Source organism: Trachemys scripta, chromosome 11, assembly GCF_013100865.1.
Source record: "Trachemys scripta elegans isolate TJP31775 chromosome 11, CAS_Tse_1.0, whole genome shotgun sequence".
Lineage (NCBI taxonomy): Eukaryota > Metazoa > Chordata > Testudines > Emydidae > Trachemys > Trachemys scripta.
In genome coordinates, this window is record NC_048308.1 from 2,799,475 (window position 1) to 2,825,392 (window position 25,918).

The 25,918-nt window shown below is 52.3% G+C and overlaps 1 protein-coding gene across 1 annotated transcript in view; it reads left to right on the plus strand.

Annotated features, from left to right (window-relative positions):
* IGFBP5 (insulin like growth factor binding protein 5) overlaps nucleotides 1-23,819 on the plus strand; it is a 29,982-nt gene extending 6,163 nt beyond the window's left edge. Inside the window, exons 2-4 of the mRNA XM_034785521.1 lie at nucleotides 21,431-21,657; nucleotides 21,928-22,047; nucleotides 23,037-23,819. Of these exons, the coding sequence (XP_034641412.1) occupies nucleotides 21,431-21,657; nucleotides 21,928-22,047; nucleotides 23,037-23,168 (479 nt within the window). The 3' untranslated portion in view covers nucleotides 23,169-23,819. The remainder of the gene's footprint in view (nucleotides 1-21,430; nucleotides 21,658-21,927; nucleotides 22,048-23,036) is intronic.
* The last annotated feature ends 2,099 nt before the right edge of the window (nucleotides 23,820-25,918 follow it).

A 25,918-nucleotide genomic window follows, 5' to 3' on the forward strand; every position in this document is an offset into this window, starting at 1 on the left:
CCCCCCCCCCCCATGGCATTGCACCTTTCCCGGGGCCTCCGCCTCCCCCACACTGCAGCCCCTGCTGTGGGGGTTGCACCTTTCCCTGGCTCCAGTGGCGCTCCCCCCGTGCTCCCCAGCTGTGTCCCTCCCCCATGGCATTGCACCTTCCTCCTGGCCTCCCCCCCGGTGCAGCCCCTGCGGTGGGGAGTGCACCTTTCCCCGGCTCCAGCCGCGCTCATCGCCCCCCGTGCTCCCCAGCTGTGTCCCTCTCCCCCGCACCCCCCATGGCATTGCACCTTCCGCCTGGCCTCCCCCCTGGCCCTCCGGTGCAGCCCCTGCTGTGGGGGGTGCCCCCTTTCCCGCCCCCCCCGCCCCCCCCCCCCCGCCCCCCCGCCGGGCCCCCCCCCCCCCCCCCCTGCCCCCCCCCCCCCCCCGCTCCAGCCACACTCACACCCCTCCTACTGCACCCCTGCTGTGTGCATTGCATCTTTCCCCCTTTGCTTCCCCCACACACACTCCAGCTGCGCTCACAACCTCCTGTGCTCCCCTCGCCTCCCACCCCGGCTCCAGCTGCGCTCACCCCCCTCTCCCCCGTGCTCCCCTACTGCAGGGTGTCTGCTGCCCAGCCCCCTGCAACATCTCCCTCCCCCCCAGAGATCCTCCCCTACCCCCTCTCTGTTCCTCTCCTCCTGTTCATCTTGCTGCACCCTCTTCCCGTTCTATGGTACCCCCTTCCCCTACCCAGCTTGGCTTCTCTCCCAGGGCATCCTCTGCCACCGGCCCCTCTCCCCTGGTCTTCCACCCGCAACCCATCCCCTGAAAGCCGCTGGTTCCCTGGCCCCTCCGTCCATCCTCCCTGAGCCCTCGGCTCCTGCGCCCTTCTTCCCTTTTCGTATCTGCCTCCCCACCCCCTCTCCCTTGGCTTGGCGGCTAACTTGTGCTTTGGAAGTGAAGCAATACAAGCCCGAGCCTTCCATGCCAAATCCCCACCCATCCAACCCTTCAGTTCAGCCCCCAACGCCCGCAACACGTACCCCTCCACCCCCACCCCTTCAAGACCAGCTTTTCCAGCTTGGCTGCTGGAGGTCTTTGCTGGGCGAGGAGCAGGAGCAGGTGCATCAGGGAAAGGAAAACCCAGATGCAAAATTAATGCAAAAAAAAAATTAAAAGAAAGCCAAGGTGGATTTGCCTTTGTACACTGGAGATTGCAAAGGCAAAAAGGAAGCTACATTTCCTTTGATTATCTCCATCTTTGGGATCCTCTTTAGGGTGACCACCTGGCCCTGAGTTCATGGATTTCTCCTTTAGGGTGACGACCCATCCCTCGTTTTCAGATGTATTGAAATGGATCAAAACTGATCATAAGAACCATTTTAAACTTGCAACTGGAGCTTATGATAATTGCACTGGATACCTGAGGCAGTCGCCATGTACACCTGAGAGAAAAAATCCATGATATGCGAAGGGAAACACTATTTCCCTAAAATCTCCCTTTAAATAAAGCATTAGCCCTTATTGTTCATAGGCTTTTCCCTTATTTCCATTATCCCTGTCTAAGATCCAGTAGGACCCTGTCTTTCTATATCCCATTTGGGCACCTTCAACCACCAAAGCGGAGGGGAGCGGGGGAGGAAACACTTATAAAAACCCCAAACTGCTTATGCACAAGAAAAAAAAATCATTTTTTTTCCTTTTGCCAAGCCGCTCGTTGCATCCGTACATCAGCGATTTGCAGCTGATGCCTTCTAACACCCAATCAATCTTGCCACTTTTATTTTTCCCCCCTTCTGCTGCTGCAGGCGTTCGCTGCTTTTTATTTGTCTTCCTTTATAGCAAAGCCAAATATATGTATTGCACACACACACAAAAAGCCAGTCAGGCTGTCTTTGGAGCAGTTTAAAGGCACAGGCAGGCCACTTGCCTGGATCATGCAGAAATGTGGATTGGGTCTGTTAAGAGGAAGATGGTAAAAAAAGGGGCTGATTTCCTGTCTTGGAACCCAATAAACTGAGTAATAATCCGGTAACGCTGAAACGAGGTGAAATATCCCCATGCGCCACGCGTGTCACGCATAGCATTATTTACTCTTTGTGTGTACATGTGAGTGGACGCCCAGCGCAAGAGGCAGGCGGTGTGGTCAGGGCAATAAGTAATGTGGCTAAAATGCAACCGGTAGGGAGCCCAGCTCAGCGATCTGCGTGCTGCTGTCTGCAGTTCAGTGTAACAACAGTGCCCCTTGCAGACAGATGGCACCAGTAACACTTTGACTTTCCACTTATTTCTCAGCAAGGCTGATTATTCTCTCTCTCCACCCTTCCCAAGGAATCCAGTCCCTATAGCAGGTGCATCGATCTGAACCACTTGGCCGGGCTTCCTTTAATCAGCTTGCTTTTTTTGTCCTGTAAGGCACTTTCTGGCTCGGGCTCAGTCAGGAATCCAGCGGATGAACGGGGTGAAAGAGACAGGGAGATTGGATTGAGTTGTTTTACTGGTCCCCTAGTGGCCTTCCACCCAAATCTTGCCGGCGGTCCCACTGGGAGCTCTGTTGGTTTCTCAGATTAAGTGAATAATTCTGAGAGTCTGAACTGAAATTTAGAATAAAACAACCTTCTCGAGCCAAGAAATGCCAGGATTGTATTGGAAGGGAGCATCAGAGTTAGCTTTAGACTTGCGAGGTTGTAAACATTTCTGAGGACACGGAGAAACAAAACAAAACAAAAAACCCCTCGTGGCTTTTGGGTGGTAGAGTGTGAGAACAGAGAAGTATATTTTCATAGGCATGTTACTAGGCAACTGGGGAGGAAAGAAAATGAAGTTTGACTTGAACTTGCTGGCCTCTGCCAGTTTGGCCAGAAATCCAGGGACAATGTGTCAGGGAAGCTGGCCTGGATGTCTATGGATGTCCAAACTTGGCCCTGAGCTGAGAACTGCTGCAAAAGACTCAACCGTGTATAACTAAGTGACAGTCGAGAGGGATGGATTCAGCGGCATATTTATTTATTCGTGCTCTTGCAGCAGGTCTGTTTAAATCCACTTCTCAGAAATATTTTTTTCCTCCTCGTTGTTATGGGGGATAGACAGCTAATGCGGTGGAGATTACAGCACAGGACTGGAAGGCAGGGGACTTGGCAGGTCTGCTATAGACTCGCTGTTTTACCAGGGGGCAGGGTCACTGGCTCTCACCGTGCCTCAGTTTCTCCATCTGTAAATTGGGAATAATGATACTTGGGAAATTAATCTACCTATGTACAGGCTACATTCATTAATGTTTATAGAGAGTCTTGAATGAAAGCCGTGACAGAGTTGCAAAGGAATATTATGTTGTTCATTATTATTATTATTACTGGTGCTTAGATACCAGTGTGATGAGTACCCTGTAAAAATATTCTATTATCAGAGGGATACCGTCCTTACCTTCAAAACTGTAACTTACCCCAGTGAAATTTACAGGACTGTAAAAACACAAGCAGCAGCATCATTTATGTAGCTCGGTTTTTAAAATGTGCCTGCTCTTTCCGTTTTTGTTTCACCGTTTGCCACATCACACCACCGCCTGTTGACCTCCGAGACAGAGAGGTCAGAGACAAGCACCGGAGTGGAGTTTACTGGCCAAATACAAGTCTACTGACTTGAAAAAGTTCATGGAAAAACACATGTGGCCAAAAATTTCTCTCTCTCATTCCTTCTTTCTTTCAAGAAAGAAAAAATAATCTCTGGCAAGTTTCCTTGTGAAACTTGGAGCCAATGATAATTGTAGCTGCGAGGAAGAAATCCAGAGCTAGCATTAAGAAAATGCATTTTGCTGTGTCAGCTGAAACGAGCCAGGAGAAGCAGTGGGTGCACCTACATTCTCTGCAGCTAATACCAGGTTTAATTTTTTATCATTCCCTTGACAGATTTTCCTCTCCCTCTTTCATGCTCTGTTTAAATGCGCTTTAACGTGCGGCTGGGTTTAACAGACACACAACAGCTGTAAATGAATGACTGGAATATAAGAGGGGCAGGTGTGCAGCTATGGGCTGGAGAGCTGGGGTGAACTGGGGTTAGATCTAAGGGTCAGGGTTAGGGCAAGGGTCATGGGAGCAGGGAACTATGTACACACTACAGTTACGAACATGTGCTGTCCATAGTGATCTGTGCTGAGTGGTGTGTGCTTTGTGTGAAGCTGAGACCATTAAAACCCTTGAGATCTGAAAGCTAAAGCTAGTAGCAACAGGCCTGGAGCTCTCAGAGCAGAAACAGGAAAAACTCCATTTTTCTTTTTGATCTAAAGTTTAAAAAAATTGTGAAATCCATCAGGTGCAAGCAAGAAAGTTGGTTTTTGTGGTGTGGGGGGTGGATCAAACGGGAAGGGATGGGGGCCTCTTGACAGACAGATTCTGCAGCAGCCTAGTTTTTAGAGCAGGAACTAGTTTATTGAGTAGTTGATCCAAACAAAAATTCTGCCTAATCCCACCAGAGAAAAGATGCATGGCTGTGTGAGTATTATCTAGACTAAATTCTGATCTGTCTTGCACTGCCGTTAAGCTGGTGTAACTCCACTGCCGGCAATGGAGTTACTCCAGATTTATACGACTGTAACTGAGAGCAGAATCTGACCCTATATAAGTGAGCCTAAGCAAGTTTGAGGGAATCTAGAGGAAAGTCAAGGACCCTGGTCATGCAAAGACTTAAGCACAGGCATACTTTAACCACATAAGTAGTCTTACTGTCATGTCAATCACGTGAATAAAGTCACTCATATGCTTTAAGTGTTTGTAGGATCAGGGCGTAGGAAAACATACATGGGGACCGGAAGAAGGGGGGACAGACACTGTTGTAGGTTCTTTGCTGACTTAGCTTAGGCTCACCTCTGAACTGTTCCTAAGTATATTGTAGATGTAGTTCGGGGATGTATATCGATAGCCTGTCTGCATTGATAAAGAGAAAAGAAGCCCCAAGATGGCCTAATCTGCTCCACGGAAGCCGGGCACCGGTCTCACAATACTCAGCATTCTGGTTTCTCCTTATGTCCACTGAAGGTTTTACCTGCCGGCAGCGACGGGGTGTATTGATGGGGCTTCCCATATTCCTCGAGAGTCTCTGTCAGACGCAGGAGAGCCGGTGAAGAGGCCCATTCCGGGGCGGCAGTTCCTAGGGTCTGAAGTAGGATTTCCGGAGCTCCCTGTTCTGTTAGGGAGTAAAGAGGAAGGAAGGGGTCCTAAGAGTCGCACCAACCTGCACAGCACAGCCGATAAAAATGCCATGTTCGGCCCTCACTCACCAAACACCTTCCAACCCCGTTGAAGTCCACAGGCAGCTACAGAGGTGTAAAGGAAGCCAGAATTCACCCCGAATGCACACATTACCTACGTGTATACCTAGATCTTATTATATTATTACGTATATAAAATGTGTGTTTACTTGCCCACACCTACGTCTGGCTACTCAGATGTGTATGGGACGATATAGTATTCTATAGAAATACGCACATATACGCTCACTCATATATGCAATAAAACACAAATAGAGAAGGACTGTGTGCATTACTATTAATATGTAATATCTGAATTTAGGGAAGCCCCTGTTGAATTGGGGCCCCATGGTGCTAGGCGCCCAGTGCTGTCCAAATGCATAAGAAGAAGAGCCCCCAGCCCAAAGTGCTCACAGTCTAGTTCAAGACAAGACACAAGTGAGCGCAACAAACAACAGAAGGGAAGGGGGAGAGCGGCTAAAGGCAGCAGCGGCAGCAGGACCTTGTGGTTACGTCGTCCAGCTGTGTGCACAACTGGATGGAGCTGAAATCATATCAGATTTTTTCTAAGCTAAATAAAGAGCACTGATCCCCTGTTGGCCTCTCTCTCTAGCCGCTGAGAGTTTGGAGGTCTGACAGTAAGGGGGTGGGTTAAGGAGAGGGATTAGTGGGAATGGGTGCAGGTGTCTGTCCGGGGAAGTTGTTCCACCCAAAGGGGTGGCAGGCAAAAAACAGGGAGACAGCTGTGGTGAGGGAATCTTGACCTCAGTGGTGGAGCTGAGGAGGCCGGGTGCTGCAGCAAGAGACAAGTGCGGGGAAGGAAGGGAAGGCTGTCAAGAGCCTAGGAAGTGAAGCCACGGAGCATGGGAAAGCCAGCAGAGGGATTTCATGACCGCAGCAGATGCATTTTCATACGGGCCTGAGGGCAGTGATGTGGGTGCTGGGGAGAGGAGAGAAGAGGGCCAGTGAGAACAGAGAGCTTAGAGATGCTGAGGAGGAAGAAGCGAAGATGACCTGGAGGAATCAATTATACATTTTCCAGCCAGAATAATATGTGGTTGGATCTGCAGTAATAATCTGCAGGTGTACATAATGCAGGTGAAAGATGTCACCTAGAGACTGAAATTGTCTCTTTAACCTCAGGTCAGATCCTGTATGGGAGGGTCTAATCCCAGGCCTCGGCGCTCGAATGCCAGCAAGGGGGGCAGCTGATGTCAATACCTGTCCTTTGAGACCGCCAAGCTCATTGAACATCGGCCATGAGGTGGAAAGGATTTTCAGTCTCTCCCTCATGGCCTTCCTTCCCTCCAGCGACATGGCGGTGAAATGCACCGATGCCTGGAACCATCCAGGGCCATAGATCTTCAGCAGGTTTCAGTGGCCAGGGCAAATCTCCGTCAGATGTTCCTTTTTAAGTGGCTCTTTGATGCTGATGACCTAAGGGGGCGCTGGTGTTTCTTTCAGTTCAGCTGCTTGTAATTTGTTCCTGCAGGTGGCAGGATAATATGCTCGCTGAAATCCACGGCCCTCTAGAGTGCTGTATGGTCAAATTCACCCGCAGGGAGACTGATCTTTCAGAAAATGGCTCTGAGTTCCTTGTCGCTTTATGTTTTCATCAGTGCCTGCTACAGACTAGTTCTGCCTGTTACACAGTCACCAGCTTCCTGCTGAGACAGCGCTGGAGACTCAAGCTGCAGCAAATAGGGAGGTTTGAACCTCAGCTGCACATACGGCGAGAATCCGGCCATCCGGTGACAGATGCCAGTGATGGGTTAAGTTCATGCTAGGCCTCCAAAATTTGCATGGGTAGAATTTGCAGGCCTACCTGTTTGTTCATGCAAAGCCCCGGTCCGTGCACACAGACACAGAGGTCTGCAATGTATTAAATCGAGACTGGGTGTTTTCCTGAAAGGTCTGCTCTAGGAATTAGTCTGAGAAAGTGCTCTGGTCTGTGTTATACAGCAGATCAGTTCTGATCTTGGAATCAGGGGTGCTGGAACAATTTGTACCGTGGGGGTGCTGAGAGCCATCGAACCAAACGGTAAACCCTGTATATAATGGAAACTACTTCAAGGCAGAGGGTGCGGCAACACCCCTAATTCCAGCACCAATGCTTGGAATAGAGGAATCTATATGCAAACGGGCACAGCCATAACATTTTTAAAGGTAGGGGCCCTCTTGGAGTAGATAACGCTCACAACTTAATTCCCCCTATAGGTGACTCCTGGGGAAGTCAATGGGAATTCCACATGCAGAGGGTTTAAAGGATCAAGCCTACTTGCAAACAATACTCTAATAATGATACTGAGCTTTTCCCTAACACTTTTGTTCTTCCAAGGATTTCAACTGGCTGTTCAAACATTAATTAAGGCTCACAACACCCGGTGAGCGGTGCAAGTTCTATCCCAAGAGAACTGTGCATGGTGTGATTGTTTTAGCTTTGCTGATGGGGATAACCAGTCTGGGTGTTATTTACGGTCAGTCTGATAGGTATGTAATGCAGTAATTACTGAGCTAGCATTATAGATTGAGCTTAAAGGGGCACTTTTTGGTCAAATTTGGTCCAAAAAATTGATTTTATAAAACCAGCACAAATGTTTCCATTTGATTTGTTCCGGTTTTGATCATTTGTTTGTTTAATTCAAGTGGAATCTGTTTTTTTTAAACAATCCTTCTGCTCCCTCTTAATAACCCAAACACCACCGCCTTGCTTTAGGACATGAGAACCAGACAGTGAAACTGCAAATGTCTAGAAGCAAAAGTGAAACTGACTAGTTGGTTTTCATTTTTTAAGCCCCACGAAATGCAAAAAGGAAACAAGAATCTTGGGGGGAAAATAAGTTTTGTTTTAAAATTTCTAAAAATGGTTTTAACAAATGTAGGTGTTGCTGGTAAAATCTGTTATTGTAATATGATTTTTTGATCTCATTTAGAAACAATGCATGTGGATAGACTCTTTGTATACAATTGTGTAGCACAGATGCAGTCATACAAACTGCTTCATGGCCTCTAAGGTCATAGAAAGAGGCACAGTTAGAACATAAAACACTTTGCTAATTCCAAGAAATTTTTCAGATTTTTCTGGAGGAACAGTATAGAAAAAAGTGTCCTTTCCAATCATTCTATTGGAGAATTTTATGACCAATGAGGGCCTGGTGGTAATATCTGGGTGTTCTGTTCTCAGGCTTCAGAGTATAAGATGTTCTCCTCCGGATACCAAGAAAGAGTTCTGTTCCTCACTGCACAGCTTGGTACAGACAGCTGAGTGCATTATGGATTGTTGGGGTGCTGGGGTTTTCGGGGGACAGGATTTGCCTTGCTGTGAAGTGTCAGATATGAGTCATTACCGGAGGTAGGTAGCTGACTTGATGGACCAAAAATCTCAGCTGGTATTACTTCTCCTTTGTTCTAATTGGCCAAACAATGTGTCGTGTTATACAGCGGTAGCCTAGTGAGACATCTTCCTACCTGGTGTAACAGACGACTACGTGTGCTTAAGGGCAAATTATGGCCCCCACACCCTTGTGTGGGTTCACTAGCCGGGAGCCCACAGCGGTACTTTATGGATTGGCCAGCGCCCAGCATAGTAAGGGGAATGCATTTTGCCAAACGGTGATTAAAAATATCCTGTGGTCGGTAAAGGACGAATCAATACAATGGATATTTTTCCCCTGACCCTTCAACTCCTTTGGGTCTCCAGCGAACTGGCCACCTGCCTGTATCCATATGACCTCTGCAGTCGTACAGCCAGACAGTGGGTTGTGTCATTCCCACCAGCCCTCATGAGCTGTATTGGGCCAGTGTGGGGATGAGAGACCCCCCCCGTGGTGCTAGAAGAAGTGGTGGTGGGGCGCAGTGAGTGACACCCCCTCCTTGAGAGCCAGTACTGAATCCAGTGCCAGGTTGGAAGTACCAGGGAGTTAGTACTGTGCCAGTTCCCCAGCACGGTGCTAGGGGGCGCTGTGCTGCGAGAAATGGCGCTGGTGATGCGGCCCGGAGTCGATACCGTGTTAGGGACGCTGTGTTGCATGCAGTGCTCTCTCTCCCACGGTTCCGCCGGCTGCGGCCGTGAAACATCCAAAGGCATTTTTTAGAAGAGCTGGGATGTCGGCCCTGGAACGTGGCCTGTGTACTGGGGTTATCTAGCACAGGTATGTACATGGCCCCTATCACCACAGCATGGGAGCCACTCACAATCTTTGATCTCACGGGGAAGTCTCCATCCCTGGCAGTTTTTTAATCAAGGTTGGATGTTTTTCTAGAAGGCCTGCTCCAGTTCAAACAGGAGGTATTTCGCGGAAGTTCTATGCCCTGTGCTACGCAGGAGGTCAGACTAGATCCTCACAGTGGTCCCATCCAGCTTTAGACTCTGTTTCTGTATTCATCCCCCGTTCACTGGGGAACGGAAGGATGGAGAGGGTAAGTGACATGCCAAGGCCACACAGGGAGTCTGTGTCAGAGGAAAGGATTGAATCCATGTCTCTTATGTTTCGGGGGGTTGTAGCACAGACAAGGAAAGTGCTAGGAAGGATTGAGGGGGCGCTGGTTCAAATCTGGCTTGGGAAGGAGGGGTTTCAGTCTGCCATACAGGAAGGGGGTAAGCATCAAGCTGAGAGAGGAATTGCCTAGGGTGGCAGCCAGGAGCAGAGTGAGTAGTGAAAGGATTAAATTGGCTGAGTGATTTCCTGCTGATGAGATCTATTAGAGAGTAGACTAGTTTCCCAAAGGAAGAGGCGGAAAGCCGATTGCTTGCAACGTTTAATACCGAGCGGCACAATCTCACGCCAGTGCAGAGATGGGAGCGGATGGCCCAACCGATCTTTTCCCCCCGACTCCAGGGATGTCCTTGAGAATCAGGCTGGAGTCCTAGAGTGGAGTCCTGTGTGGTTCAGATGCTGAAGGCACAAGTCACTAGGTTAAGTTTCTCGTTGGGTTTTACTTCGTCTCTTCCAGCGCATGCACCCGCCCGTTCCTTCTGTGGGTTGGTAACGACTGTGCTCGCTCTTCTGTTTGCCCTCCTTCTTGATAGTGCTGGCAAAAGGTGACAGCGCGAAAGACTGAAATCCTCCCTCTATTTGTCCCCAAACCAGCACAAGATTCCTCCACGCAGTCCCATTCCAATGCACCTCACCCCTTTAGGGATGACACAAAAGTTCAGTCTCCATGGCCCGCTGAGTGCTTGGCTTCTCTGCTCAGGCTGGCGACAAGAGCCCCAATGTGTTAGAAATGCTGGATTTTGTGATGTAGAGACCTGTCCACCAGGAACAGGCCTGTGATTCCCCACCCACCCCCTCCTCTATCTCCCCTGCTCATTTCTATTAGGCCACGGAACAGCTGTCAGATGATAACAGCTTTCACTCACTACTTGCCTGCCTTGGAATCAAACCAGTATCCTGGAGGTGAAAGGCCCCCTATCCCGTTACCAATCCCCAGAGCTTTTTCTAGATCAGAGGTTCTCAAACTTCATTGCTCCGCGACCCCCTTCCAACAACAAAAATTACTACGCGACCTCAGGAGGGGGGGACCGAAGCCTGAGCCCGTCCGAGCCCTGCCACCCCGGGTGGGGGGACCAAAGCCGAAGCCCAAGGGCTTCAGCCCCGGGCGGGGGGGCTGTAATCTGAGCCCCACCACCCAGGACTGAAGCCAAAGCCTGACCTGCTGCCCACGGCTCGAGCTTTGGCCCTGGGCCCCAGCAAATCTAACGCCAGCCCTGGTGACCCCATTAAAACAGTTTGAGAACCGCTGTTCTAGACTTTTGTGGTTACCTCTCATGCAGCTGTCTTTAAAAGGGAGCTCAGCATCTGTAATGGGGCAGATCCCCTACTCTAGAGTCCCCGACTCTAACCACTCGGAAAATAACAAAGATCTCCCCTTTATCTGAACATTGCCCTTGGGCAAAACCTCTCCCCTATTCTACAGCAATAGCCAAAACTTCTGCAGTCTTACCCCTGGAATCTCTAGTGTCTGGGATCCTCACTCCTGAATACTGTTGTATTTTCTGGTAAAGGTCTCTTCCTCCCCTTAGCTTCTAGGCCTGTCCTTGTTCTGCTTCGCCGGGCCTGGCTCCGTTTTGTTTTAGTAACTCTGATTTATGTTCTAACAGTGCAGTCATTTCTGCAGAACGTGCATGCACGTTTCATGCAGGCTGCAGCAAACTGAGCCAGGCTCCGGCTAGCCAGAGAGAGCAAAGTTACTGACAGTCCCAAACTCACAGGTCCTCCCCATGCCTCTCCTGTTGAGTCATCTGGCACCAGGGCCTAAGGAATGATTTCTGACCCTTGCTGTGTGATGTTTGTTAGGGTCCTGTTCCAATCTGCTGTATCCCCTTCATAGCAATGCAGCTGATATTTTTTTTAGGGGAGCTCATTCCCGCTTTGGGGTTGTCTCCTGCGGTCAGGCCCCTGGCAGCTCAGGGCCTGGAGTGCCAGGACATCCTCAGGGAAGAGTCTCACGTTCCCATTTTTCACATAAAGTTTTGCAACTTTTTCATTACCAATAAACACGGCCATGACGAGATGTTGGCACCTCTGATTCTGACCTTCTGGGGCCCCGTTACCACCAAGCAATTCATGGGGCTGTTTACAAATCATTTTCTAGAAGGGTGTTTCTCTCTCTTTTCCCCATCTCCCTCCTTGCTGCTTGGAATTCCTTGTGGCATGGGTAAGGGAAGGACTTGTTAATTTCTCCACCTGTGGTCTGTGTCTGGTGGAAGGGGGTGCAGAGAGAGTTAACCATTTTAACCTCTGATCATGGAAACAAAAATACGGGTCCTGACAACATTGAATTTAGCTGCCTCTGTACTCTCCCTCTGTTCATCCCTCTGCATCTTCTGTAGTTCCAGAGGTCATGGAGAAATCCCCACCATCTGGAGAAATGCTCATCTCTCCATCCTCAAGACTGAAGCTACTGCAGCTTCCCATTGAAACAGCTCCTCCCCCACAGCCCACTGTAGCCTCACCAAATCCAATCCAGTCCACCTGCCGTTCCCTTGTGTGGTCTGGTGCCTGAGTCAAATTGCTTTTAGAAAGCACAAGGCCAAGGAACCAAGGCACTTCAGAGAGAGGAGTATTTACATTGGAGGCCAGATCCTCAGCTGGTGTAAATCCACAGTGCGTGACTGAAGTCAATGGACCTTCATCGAATTACAGCTGAGGGAATTCTTGCCCTCAGAGTTTTCATTCTTTAGAAAGTTTCCTAATTGTTTTATTTGTTTGATATTTGTGGCTCATCCTAGCTCAAAAATGGCTTGCGCTAGGAACGCCACATGGGTTTTATTTTGTTGGCCTCACTGAGGACTAGCACCTGCGATGGCTTTAGGAGCATTTGGTGGCCAATACTGCAAACACTTACTCATGAAGTCAGTGGGACTGTTTGAGTGAGTGCATGGATTTTTCACCTGCATAAGCCTTTGTGGGACTGCTAAGTTATTACAGGCAGTTAAAATACTTGTGTGATTGAATACAGGGAGTTACAGCACTCTCTACCACTGCATCCCTACGCCGCCAATAACAAAAGTATATCGCAGGGACTATTTTATCTCTCCCAGTGACAAAAACACATGAGCATCACAGACAGATCATGCTAAGCTAGTGATTGGACCCTTTGCCTACACTGATCGGGCCTGTACTTGTAATGCAGATGAAAAATGCAGACTTCTAAATGACGTCGTTCCCCTGGGTGCGCCTTTCCTAGGCACTAAACTAAGCTTCTTTCTTCTCCAGCTCAGCCCAGGTGCCTCACGGTCATTGGGTTAATGCGCTCCCAGGCCTGCATTTCCAATCAATCCCATTTGTTTTAGAACAGCCCAGGTAGTAGCACTGGTGTAAAACACCTTCCTGTCCCTTGTTGCACACAGTCACTCCCTAGAGGCGAGCAGCCGCTGACTCAGCATAGTCTTCTCCTGCGTGTTGGGGCAGAGGAGACGCCGATGGGTTGAGAAGGCCCCAATGCGCCACTGGCCCAAGTAGCTCCCCTGGAAGGGGAAGGACAAGCCTTTTGTGTCACCGCTTCATCCAGCCGGGATTGACAGATGGCTCAGCCTGGTTTTCCCCAACTGGGTCCAATGTGCTCGAATGTTGGTGCCGGATCCAACCGAGAGATGAGAAGAGCCCGTAGATCCTCCAGCCATTCTCCAAACCATCGCAGGGTCATTCCTTACAGTACCTGCTGCAGTGCGTTATTCTAGTCTAGTTCTAATAGTCCAAAATGATGACTTGGGTGACAAGGTCACACATCACATTGTATCTGTGATCTCTAGCCTAAATATTACCTCTTCCATCACATCTTCTCTCACACCGGAGAGCCACCTGAAATCATCCTCTGGCTGTTTACACTGCGGATATTTGTAGGCTGCTACGATGTGTCCTGTTGATTCACCACTTGGCTAAAGTAGGCCAAACGTTGCCCCATAGTTCAGTCCTTCCAGTCCCCTGACCACGTTTGCCGCTCTTCTCTGAGCGTCCTCCTGTTGAGCGATACCCTTCTCTTAAGGGGGTGCGTCAAACAAAGCAAAACATCGCCAAAGGAAGGGACAGTCATCTTCCTGCTCCATGATGTGATGCTGTTGTGATGTTGTTGTGGGGTTCCAAAGAGGATGGAGCTCGGCTGTTCTCAGTGGTGGCAGATGACAGAACAAGGAGCAATGGTCTCAAGTTGCAGTGGGGGAGGTCTAGGTTGGATATTAGGAAACACTATTTCACTAGGAGGGTGGTGAAGCACTGGAATGGGTTACCTAGGGAGGTGCTGGAATTTCCATCCTTAGAGATTTTTATGGCCCAGCTTGACAAAGCCCTGGCTGGGATGATTTAGTTGGTGTTGGTCCTGCTTGGAGCAGGGGGTTGGACTAGATACCTCCTGAGGTCTCTTCCAACCCTGCTATTCTATGATTCTAAAATTGCTCTTTTCTGCAGCCATATATCACGTTGCAAACTTGCATCGGATGTGTGCTCCACTCGCACCCTGGGACACAGTCAGCATCGCTGTTTCTCAGCTTGCTCCCTCCCAGCGGGGACTTACGTTTCAGATTGTATTCCCTAGGTGGCTTTGCGTCAGTCGTTCCAGCTGAATCTGCCCATGTTTCTAATCCGCTCCCCCTTTGGGGGGGGTTTCTGTCCACACTGCTGCGTGCGACTCCTCCCAATTTATTCTGATCTGCGAACAAACATCCCTGATGTGCTCTACACGCAGTGCAATAGATCCTGCCCCTTGGCAGTCCCTCCGAGAGCCCCCTACAGCCCAGAACTCTGCCACTAACTCTTACCAAGCCCAGAGCCCGTGGCAGCTGATCACATCCGACTCGAGCTGTCCTGCTTGCTTAGAAGGACGAGGTCCCCGAAAGCTGGCTCAGGCCCTGGCCGCTCTCACTCCTGCTTGTGCCAAAAGATGCCGAAGCTGAGCTCAGTGTGCCTGGCTGGAGGCTGGGGCCCCCGATCTGTGTGTGTGTGGGGAGGGGGGCGCTGAGGACCTGAGATCACCAGCTGACCTCATCTGGGCGCTGGACCTGAGTGAGAACCCTAAGGCACAAGGCCTCATGCTGACCAGCCTCCCTGTCTGCCACCTACCCTCCTCTCCCCTCCAGCTCCCTGATGAACGGGGTCATTTGTTCACACAACTGCTGTCATTACAGGGCCCATCCCGCCTGCCAGGGTTTTCCTAAGCAGCCCGTTCTTGTTAAGGCGTTATCATCTGGCTGTAAAAGTTCCCTCTCTCCCATCTGATCCCAGCAGCCTCTGTGCAGTCCCTCCTGCCCTTCGCTTTCACAGCAAAAGGAAAAACCCTGCCAGGTGATTGGATCAGTTTGAAACCTGCACACCTCCTGGGTGTGGTGATCTGTGGCACCGAGACCACTTAGAGATGAATGAGTCTGCTACAGCCTCTGCTCTACATGTGGGCCATGTGGCTTTCAGCTCATGCAGTAGAGGTTCATGCATTTAGCTCCAGAGGTCCCAGGTTTGATCCCGCCCGCCAATGACCAGAGTCTGTCAGTGTTCCACTGAGATAGGGCCTCATGCCCCTGTACCTCAAACACAGGGTCAGTCCTTGCACCTGGGTTAGACCAAATGGCTCAGGGCCGTGGTGATGGGCTCCCGAGCCTTCCCCACATCACGAGCACGGGTTCAAGTCCAGGCTGGGTTAGAAGCGACAGAAGTTTGTCAGCTGTGACGTGTAGCTGTTGTTAATGATTACTGTTGTTAAACTGGTCCTGCTCTCAGCCCGCTGCATAGGGGGCAGGCAGGCGCATGGCACTGTGGCTGTTCCTTGCTTACCAGGGCCCATGGGAGGTTAAGGGAAGCAGAGCACAGTTTAGAGCAGCCCTGAGGCTGTTCTAACGTGTGTCAGTCACCAGGCAGTCCCAGAATTCAAGGAGCCCAAAGGTTGCTTAAAGCAACTTTTGCCCCCTGCCTTTCCTGCCCCAAAGGGTAACTAAGAATGGGGCCCACTGAGTGCATTGGGGTCCCAGTGGAGATGGGGCACAGTAGGTGATGCCGTACTCAAACTCCACCCACCGTCCCAAGCTCCGCCCACATTTCAAAAGAGTTGGTCTCTCTCCACAGTCATCCACAATGTTTGTGTTTAATTAAGCTGCCACCCTGCACTGGGCAACCTCGCAAGGAGCCCCAACTAGGAACGAATAGGCCAGTTCTTGCCCCCAGCAGCGTCTTCCTCCCCTGGGTCCTGACGGCTCTCGCCAAGGGTAAAACGGTGGGAAAGGTTAGCAGTTCCTGCCTCTGCAAAAGGCAATCGGACTGTAACTGAATCGTTGGGGCTGGCAAGCTGCTTAGAGGTTGGCCTGGGATGTTGCTCTGGGGGTGGGGTGGATCATGCTGGAGTAGGAGGCAAACTTCAATCTCCTTCCTGACCCAGTAGGACCCTGTAGGGCCCTGCATGCCCATCCGGGGACGCTGCCCTGGGAGGTGTTTTCCCCTCCGTCTGTATTCTTTTGGGAGCAGAACTGCGGCACCCCTGGGTCTTGTTCAACCCCAGCAGCCACGACCTGGCCTGTCTGGGGGTTAACGGAGCAGGTTTCGGGGGGCGGAGGCTTTCGGCAGGCGTTAATGTGTCACTGACGTAGGCGTCTTATCCCGATTGCAAAGCCCGGCTCAGGTTCTCTCGGCCGGAGCGAGGAGGGGGATTGGGTGACAGCGAGAGGCTGTATCGGTAACGCGGCCTGGGCCGGGAGTGTGCACGCCGCCGGATACAAGTCGCTCCCTAATGTTCCAGCCAAGGAATACATGATCCCTGGCAGGATCCCACCAAGCTCCTGTTTGGGGAGGAGAGGAGAGGGGGGTCTGGCAGCGATCCTCGCCACCCTCCCCCAACCCCGGGCACCGCTTGGCCCTCCCTTCCCAACTGGGACGCCAGCCTCATGAGTAACTCTAGCAAAGCAGAAGCAAGGGAACCGTCGTTGGATTTCTGGAGCTGGGGAGCCCCCTGCCGTAGGCCCCGAGAGCTGGATTGAAAACACAACCAGCTCTCCCGGATTTATAGGCTCCCACCCTCTCCCTCTGGCAGGCAAGGACTCCGCTGAAGTGAGACCTGGTGTCTTTTGTAAAAGCTTCGTCAGCTGGGCTGTGGTTTTGCACAAACTAAACCATGTCCGAGGGGCAATAGGAAGGCAAGGTTAACCGAGGAGTAGGCTTATCATCACAGTGACTGTTTGAGACCCAGCTTCGGGTGCAGTGGAGATCAGAGGACGCCAGGGTGTTGATCGGAGCAAGATAATGCTCTGGCGAATACGGAAAAACAACTCTAGGGGTATCGGGAGCTAGACAGGTGTAAATCAGTTTGGGAAATACCAGCCCCCCAGCCATGCACCCCTCAAATCCATTCCCTTTACAGGGTGTCTGCTCACACATCTTCCATCTCCCTCCTACCTCCCAAAAGGGATCAGAACTGGGCCATCCACTCACTACTCATGATTCTGGCTTGCAGATAAATTCCAGGTTTGCAAAATTACGGCAAGCAGAAACAAAGTGCTCTGTTGGCGTCCTTATTATATGGCTTCTCTCTGGTCATACCTGTGCCACTAGCAGCCCCTGCAGAAAAGAGAGGAATGCTGCATTCAAGCTGGACCAGGACATTTTCTTGAGTGGCCACCAGATCCCGCCAAAACCAAAATCCACATGGCAGAGTTTGGGAAGATCCAGGACCCAGGCTTCCAGTTCATGATTATCTCTGTAGCCGACACTGTACAGACAGTAGGGGAGGCTGACCTGAGTGCTGGGCTGCACATCCTGGTTTGTTATTGTAGGGTTGCACAGAATGCCAGGCTGCATACCCTGGTTTGTTATTGTAGGGTTGCACAGAATGCCAGGCTGCATACCCTGGTTTGTTATTGTAGGGTTGCACAGGAATGCCAGGCTGTACACCCTGCTTTGTTATTGTAGGGTGATTTATTGGGGTTATATGTTTTTAAAGGAAAAATTCCATCTGAACTATTCATTCTAAAAACGGCTGCCTACCAGGAGAGAGATGTTAGTTTTCAGCTGGCTCTTCCCCCCCCCACCCCCGCCCTCCGAGCTTATACCCCACTATTCTAGCTGAGTATTCAGTGGGCGTGGGATCTTGGCGCTCACACATTATTCCAGCAGGAGCGGAGCACCAGTGCCTGGGCCCAATGTCCAAAAGAAGTTTTTAAAGCCGACGATGCTGATGCAGCTGGTGACTGGAAGACCGAGAACGGTGAGGGCAATAAGACTCTTCAAAAGCGTTCCTGGGAGATGTAATGAGAGCTGCGGTGCTCACGCCTGACTCCCAGCTGCTGCCCTATGTTCTGCTGCCGGCTCTGCCTTGTCCGGTGGCCTGACCCAGGTGCATGAGACTAGCTTCTGCACTGACACGAGCTGGGCTAAAAACGACCAGGGCCGTCAAGCCCCATTCTTCAGGGTGTAATCCAAACACCAGCTGGGTTTTCAGAAAGAATGTTTCCTTCCGTGGAGTAGTACAGCACCGTTGGCCAGGGGCATTGTGGGGGGGTTTCTTCCTTCCTCTGGAGTATCAGGGTTTGGGCACTGCCAGAGGTAGGATGCTGCACCAAGTGGATCTGGCGCTGTACCGCCTCGCTTCTTACCTGCCTTCCCAGGCTGATGGTCTGTGGGCCCAATCCAATGCCTAGTGCAGTCAGTGAGGGTGGCTGGAGGTTGAAGACGGGAGTGTTATGCTATGGTACATGCTGCTTTTCTGCCCAGCTTTTCAGTTGGCCTGGTGAGGGGAGTCACTTTATATAAAGGGACGTCACTCATTTAGGCCCAGGGTGTAGGTATGGTTAATACAGCATGGCAGCAGAGGGTATTCATTTCAATGATCTGGTGAATGAGAAGACTTCAGTGTAAAACTGCCCCAACACCTTGCACTAGTGGCTGCTGGCTGGCCATTGTGACTGACAAGACACAGACCATGCAACTGACCGGCTCCTGATTCCCATTCTTCCAGGCCTGATCTTTTCATGTTTTATTTAATCAATACATTTGTTTCCTCCTACAAACAAAGTGAGCCCTAAAACACACACCGTCTGCACCTGGGAAAACCTGAGTGCACAGATAAGCCTTGGGCCTCACAAGATGAGAGAAAGGGAGGATGGCTTGGTGGTTAGGGTGCAAATCTGGGACTTGGAAGACTTTGCGTCAATTCCCTGTTCTGCCAGAGACTTCCTGTGTGAGCGTGGGCAGATTTCTGTGCCTCGGTTCCCCCATCTGTACAATGGACATAACAACGCTGCCCTGCCTCGCAGGTGTTGTGAGGTGTTAGATGCAGGGATGATGGGAACCCTTTCAGTACTGAAGAAGGAGTGATGGTCTCAAGTTGCAGTGGGGGAGGTCTAGGTTGGATATTAGGAAAAACTTTTTCACTAGAAGGGTGGTGAAGCACTGGAATGGGTTACCTAGGGAGATGGTGGAATCTCCTTCCTTAAAGGTTTTGAAGGCCTGGCTTGACAAAGCCCTGGCTGGGATGATTTAGTTGGGGATTGGTCCTGCTTTGAGCAGGGGGTTGGACTAGATGACCTCCTGAGGTCCTTCCAACCCTGATATTCTATGATTCTAAGGTACATCAGGCTCTGTTGAACCCAGAGGGTTTGAGTACGATCCTGAGAGGCTGTAATAGGATTTGCCTAGCAGTGATCAGGTTCATTGCACGGCTTTGGATAACTCATGTGAGTAGCTGCTAGGCTGGGACGCTTGACTTTGCCAAGTAGTGTATTTGGGTTTTCTCAGAGCTGGGAGAGGAGAAGTTTGACTTGGCGTTGATTGAAATGGTGGTGTGGGTGCGGGGGGCCTGGATTGACAGCTGTAGGGAGCACAGGGGCTGAGCTGCCACCCTCCAGCACACCAATACTGAGACCCTCCCGCCCTTATGAAACCCCCTGTGATGATTTCGCAGGGTTTTGCCTTGCGTTAAAGTGCGAACTAAAGGCATGTGCTGCCACCTGCTGATCAGCAGGAGAAATGCTTCCTTTCTGTAAGTGCAAGTACCCAGGTCAGCGATTGCTGGACCGTTATTTATTGCTGTCTGGCTTGACAGACTCCCGAGGGCCTGTGAATGACACTCTGAAATATAACATAACTCCCATTACATTCTGCCTCCCTTGAAACTTCCCCTCCTATCCTATATGGTGTTGTCGTGTGCTGTTAAACACAATGTTCCACCCCAGAGGTGGTTGCATTAGGTCCTGGTGAAAATCCCTTGTTGGCTTTTTCCTAGCCTGCACCTGGGCTAGGTCAGAAAATAATTTTCTTTAGGTCAATGAGTGTCTCTGCTTGTCCCGTCTGCCCCAAGATCATCTGCAGGCTTATTCCTTGCACGAGGATCATCCTTTGCACATGTTGGGTTCATTGTGACCAAATTAGAGTCTTATCCCCCACACACACACACACACACCATCACGAGAGCATCTAAGTAGGTTGATATTTGTATTCCTGGCTGTGTGAGGCAGAACAATTCTGTTCCATCCTTCCCCCTGTTGTCCCCTGCCCCAGTGTTGTGCATTTGCCGTCTCTTTCTGTTGCCTCTGCCAGAGGGGCCCCTACAATAGAACAGGCCTGGTGGGAATATGGCCCAGGGTTCCAGTGTCTCTGGAGGGGAGAGCTATATTCACAGCGAGACCCAGAAATAACCCTCTTTCACTCCAGTGGCTGTATTAAAGGTCACAAGTCAGCTAAGTATAGGCTGTCACCGGCTCACTCCTATATATAAGCACTCGGGAGCCCTGCTGACATCCCAGCTGTTAAAATCATATTGCCTGGGAGCAAAGTGTTCAGAAGGGCTCCCAGCCTATATGGGGGTAACTACAATGGATGAAACGGCAGATGACTTAGGCAGATGACTTGGACACACAGAGAGAGAGAGAGAGCTTGAGACTGATCATACCAATAATAACTCATCCAGAAGGATCCCCCAGCACTGCAGAGACTAGATATACACTCTACGGGGATGACTTAGCCACCGCAAACATGCAGTCCCCTTGGGTTGGACCGTGACACCCATTCTGCACCAGCAATGCTACACACGAGGTTTTAGGGTGGACCCTGCGTTCAGCTACCTAAAAGGAACCTTCCAGCTCTGCCAAAACTCCCCTCCCGAGCCCTATATCTCCCTGGCAGCTGCCCCCAGACCTGACCTGACCTGCTGTCTCGAGCGAAGCCTGCCAAACCCTGTGGTGATTTTGCCCCCGGGGGCAAATGAAAGCCAGCAGGAGAGAAGCAGGCCATCCCTACCACCATCTCCTCCACAGTGGGGTTGGCCCTCTGAGCCCCACGCCCCAAAGAGACGATGGCTTGTCCGCCCAGCCTGAAGCCGATTCAGGCACTGTGCAGAAACCTACAGACGTCCTACAGACGCCCCGTCTCCTGCGCGTCCCAGCGTCTGTCCGTGCATGTATGTGACAGGCAGAGTGTGTGCATTCGGTAACGTGCCTGTGCCTCTCTTGGTTCAATGTAACAATACACAGCGGCCTGGTGGTGTGTGTCTATAGGGACCACTCCCGGACCCAATGCGACTGAGTCTTGTGAGAGTCACAGGGGGGTGCCCTCATGGGGAATCGCGCCGGAAGGAAGGGTCTCTCCTTTATGGGGAGATGGTGCCCAAGGCGCTGCAGTACTTGGCATGGCTCTCATTGGGTTAGTCGGCCCTCCCCCTGTGCATGCTGGGAAGGCGCCGGGCACTCAGGTTCCATGGGCAGCTCACGGAGAAGTCGCTCTGCTTTGTCCCTTCCCCCTCCAGAGCGGGAATCCCGCGAGCACGAGGAGCCGACCACCTCGGAGATGGCGGAGGAGACCTACTCGCCCAAGGTGATCCGGACCAAGCACGGGCGCCTCTCCGAGCTCAAGGCCGAGGCCCTGAAGAAGGACCGCAGGAAGAAGCTGACCTTGTCGAAGTTCGTCGGCGGGGCGGAGAACACGGCGCATCCCCGGGTCGCCGTCCCCGAGCTGAGGCAAGAGTTTGAGCTGGTGAGTGCTGGCTTCCCCTCACCCGTCCCCTAGCGCGTCCAGCAGCAGGTGCTGAGAGAGACGGGCACAGTTGCCCAGTGGGGGGGCCGTATTGCCACGCAGGAGATGGGGCTTTGCCCTGCTCTCTCCTACCCTCGCGCTGGGGAAATCCATCCCTTCCAGGAGCCCAGCGGGTCACTGACTCGTGGGGCGTGCGGGATTCCTGGCTCTCGGTTGGTGATCGGGCCAGGGCTTGCTGGGCTCTCGCTGATCCTCTCGCTCCTCTGGCAGGGCCCTTGCCGCAGGCAGATGGAGGCCTCGCTGCAGGAGATCAAAACCAGCGAACGGATGATCCCCCGAGCTGTTCACCTTCCCAACTGCGACCGGAAGGGATTCTACAAGAGGAAACAGGTGAGCTCCCCCAGGGGAAACCGACATGGCCCTCCCCACGACAAGGCCACTCTTCCCCCCCCCAGCTCCGTGTCGAACCAATATAGTGCGCGGGGACATTAATGCTCTTACACAGCATTTCCCGTCCTTAGCCAAAGCACTTCACCAAGCAGAGCAGTAGCGTCGTGCCTCGGTTTCCCCATCTGTAAAATGAGGGTAGAGTGGTGACGTGACTGCCAGGAACAGAACCTGACCTAGAGCCTCAGCCTGGCAGACTAGCCACTAAGCAACACTGCTGTCAGGCCACTCGGGCTGCCCTCTTTCAGCTGAGATGTAAAACGGCGACCAGGGCGTGGGTTCCGGGGCTCACCAGGCGTGTGCACAAACCGGGCCGTCCATTCGTCGGATCTCTCCCACAGGGCTGTGCCTTAGACGCGCCCTGCAGGGTTCCTCTGGTCGTGTTAGTGGTGGGCTGTCTTAGACCTCCCAGGAGGATGGGTAATATCAAGTCAAGTGTCATGAGGCACGCCATGCAGCAGCTAGCAGGAAGCTGCATCTTCCCTGAACCATTTGTTAGCAGTAGCACCCGGAGGCCCTGGCTTTGGGAATCAGGGGGGCTGAGGGTCCATTCTGCTAGCATACTGCACACTGAGAACACGAGACAGAGCGCATGGTCCACCCGGAGAATCCAGGCAAAGGGTAGGAGAAAGGACGGATTCCTGATCCCATTTCACAGAGTGGGAATTGAGGCCCAGAGAGTTGAGCTGACTTGCCCAAGGTCGCACAGAGCCAGGAACCGAACCTTGCTCTCTCCTGAGTCCTGCACAGCGCCTGAGCCATGGGGCTAGCCTTTGGCGAGGTCGCGGGCTGGTGCCAAGTCGCGCCCCCATTAGAAGTGGCGGCTGCGTCTCGTTCCCGGCACTGAGCCCTGGGCTCTGCTCCCTGCGCCGTTACTTCCCCGTGCCGCGCCCGCCACTGACCTCCCTTTGCGTCTCTCCTCGCCTCCCCAGTGCAAACCGTCCCGGGGGCGGAAGCGCGGGCTGTGCTGGTGCGTGGACAAGTATGGACTGAAGCTGCCGGGGACCAATTACGTGGCGGGCGACCTGCAGTGTCACAGCTTCGACAGCGGCATCACCGAGTGAAGGGCCTGCGCCGTCCCCCCGCCCCCTGCCCCCACGCCTCCCCACGCCCCGGGACTCCGAACCCTTTCATCTCATTTCGAAAAACGGAAGAAACTGAGGACCTCGGAATCTGCAGCCCGTCCTCGCCTGCGTGGCGGCGGCGGCTAATGGAGAAGAGGAAAGCAGAAGTCAAACCAGCGCCGCCTTCCCAGTACAGACTCCCCCAAATGCTCTCGACTCCCCATGCAGGGACGCAGCCAGCACCAAAGTAGGCATCGACTTGGGGGCTTTTCTATTGTGGGTTTGGTTTGGTTTGTTGATACGGGGGGGGGGTGTCTTTTTTTTGTTTGTTTTGGTTTTTAGACTAGCCAGCAACTTTCTAAACGGTCTCCAGCAAAACCGGACAAAGCCCCACGTCGAGGCCCACGTCCACCGCTCAGCCCTTGCGTTCGAGTGGCTTGTTCGGCACTGCCAGAGCTAATATTGATCCTCCACTGGCGCCAAACGCCCTTTGATTGATATCTCCGTAGAGATAGATGCACAGCTTTCTGGGCGTTCGGTGTCTGGAACATTGTGGTAAACGGGTTTGCATTTCTTTAGGAAACGAGTCAGGGGATAACAGCTCCTGCTGGCAAAAGATAGTGGTGGCTCCTTTTAAAAAAAAAAAAAAAAGCAACAGCCAAAAGATAACCAATCACCTTTCAGCTCCGTGGGGGTCGTTGTCCCTGAGCAGTGTCAGGAATCTTATTTCCTGTCAAGTGAAATCCTTTGAAATGTTGTTGGCCATCGGTGTGTGGCAATTTATGTTGTGTGTGTACCTGCGGCTCTATTTCCGCCTTGCAAAACTGGCTCCAATCCTGCAGTCACATGTGCTTAACTTTACACACATGAGAAGTCCTGGCATTGGCCGCTGTCGGAAGACAGGATACTGGGCTAGATGGACCTTTGGTCTGACCCAGTCTGGCCGTTCTTATGTCCTGTAGACATGAATGGGCCTTTTCCCATGCTTAAAATCCTGCACGAGGTCAAGGGTTTGGAAAATCAGCGTCCAAATTCAGGCAGAAGGACCCCCCCACACACACACACAATCCTGCAAACAATTTAGCATGTGTCTAACTTTACTCACCGGTGCAGTCCCACAGACAGCTGTGCTTAAATGGCTGTGGGATCGGGCTCAAAAATCTTTACCACCCTCTGCCATGATGGGAAAAATGAATGATATTATCCTTGCCCATCAAAAGAATCATTTGCCCAAATGCAAACCTCTCTCTTCTTCTGTTGCAATGGTAAAATACCAATGTCAAGTCTCTCCCCCTGCGATGAGCTCCATAGACGCCTAGGCCCCGGCGGAGTTTATTGCGGGATTGGTGCCGTAACTTGGCCAGGACTGTTTGGCCAGCTCCTCGGCTGTTGTTACTCACACCACGGAAGCCACTGATCTGACCAACTCAAACGGCATCTTCAGGCGTGGCCAGATCGCTGCAGCCTTTGGACTTGTGTATTTTTTAACTCTTGGGACCGTTTCCCCCCCCACACACTTTCCCCACGACAAGGGTCTTTGTTAAGGTCGCTCCCAACGAGACTCCGCAGCAAAGAGGACGGGGCGTTTGGCTGACTCCCTGCTTTGGCGAACTACCGGTGCTCAAGCTGTCGCTACCCATTGCTACGTCGCTGAGTGTGCGGACGCGCCCCCTGAAAGAACTAGCCCCCACCCCATCCTGGCAGAAGCTACGACTGGCCCAGGCAGCGTGCTAATTAGAGATACGAAGAGGGCGCCGGTTTCTTCCCTGTGCCAGCCGGGACGGGCCCTGCTGCAGGCTGAGTGACGCCCACAACACACTAGCGCAGATCGAAGGGAACCAAGGAATCTCCCCGAGCTAGACTGGCCACTGCGTGACCGGGACTTGTGGGGTTTCTTCCTCGACCTTCCCAGAGGAGCATGAGCCTGGCGCTGCAGGGGCTGGGCAGTGCCTCCCTCCCCCGCCGGGCTTTGGGCAGTGGTGGGGGGAGGGGTTACCCCACTGGTTTTGCTGCGCGGAGCAGAGGGTTTTGCCCCATGGGAGACTGGCAGGGAGTCTGTGTGTGCCAGCGTCCCCTGTCTGTGCTGTGCCGCCGGGCTCCCAACACCAGAGCAGGCCGTGCTCACGGAGCCTGATTCTCAGTTCCCCAGGCACGTGCTCAGGGCAGAGGGCGCCTTGTATTCTGGGGCTGGGCAGCCCCCAGGGTCAGGTAGGGCAGCCTCAGGGCAGCTCTGGCTTACGCTCTGGCCCTAGTGCAGTGTGCTCTGGCCACCCTTCCTCCCGCGGCCAGCCGGAGACACAGCGCCTAGCATTGTGCAGAGGGGCCGCGGTGCAACCGGGAACCAGGACCACAGAACTAGCCGTGATTTGAGAGCGGAAACCGCCTCAAACGCCTTTCTCCTATCACCAGGTGGCGCCATTTCCCAGGGCAAGGCTGGCTGCGCAGGTCCGTGGGTCTCGCCATGTGAGATGTGTCCCCTCTCTGCCCACCTACGGCCTGGTTCTCAGGACAGTCCATGGACTCCCCTCCACACACACACACACACACACCAGCCCTAGCTCTAGCGCAGGGAGGTGCAGAAAGCTCACGACACTTTTCCCTTGCCCTGCCAGCCAAATGCGTGCGGGGAATGCAGGGCCACCCCCAGGGTACTCAGTGGAGTTACAGGAGGCCTGGATTTATTCCACGCATGGCCACGGATAGCACATCCATTGGGACCCACCCCCCACTCCCACCCCAGGAAGCATCAA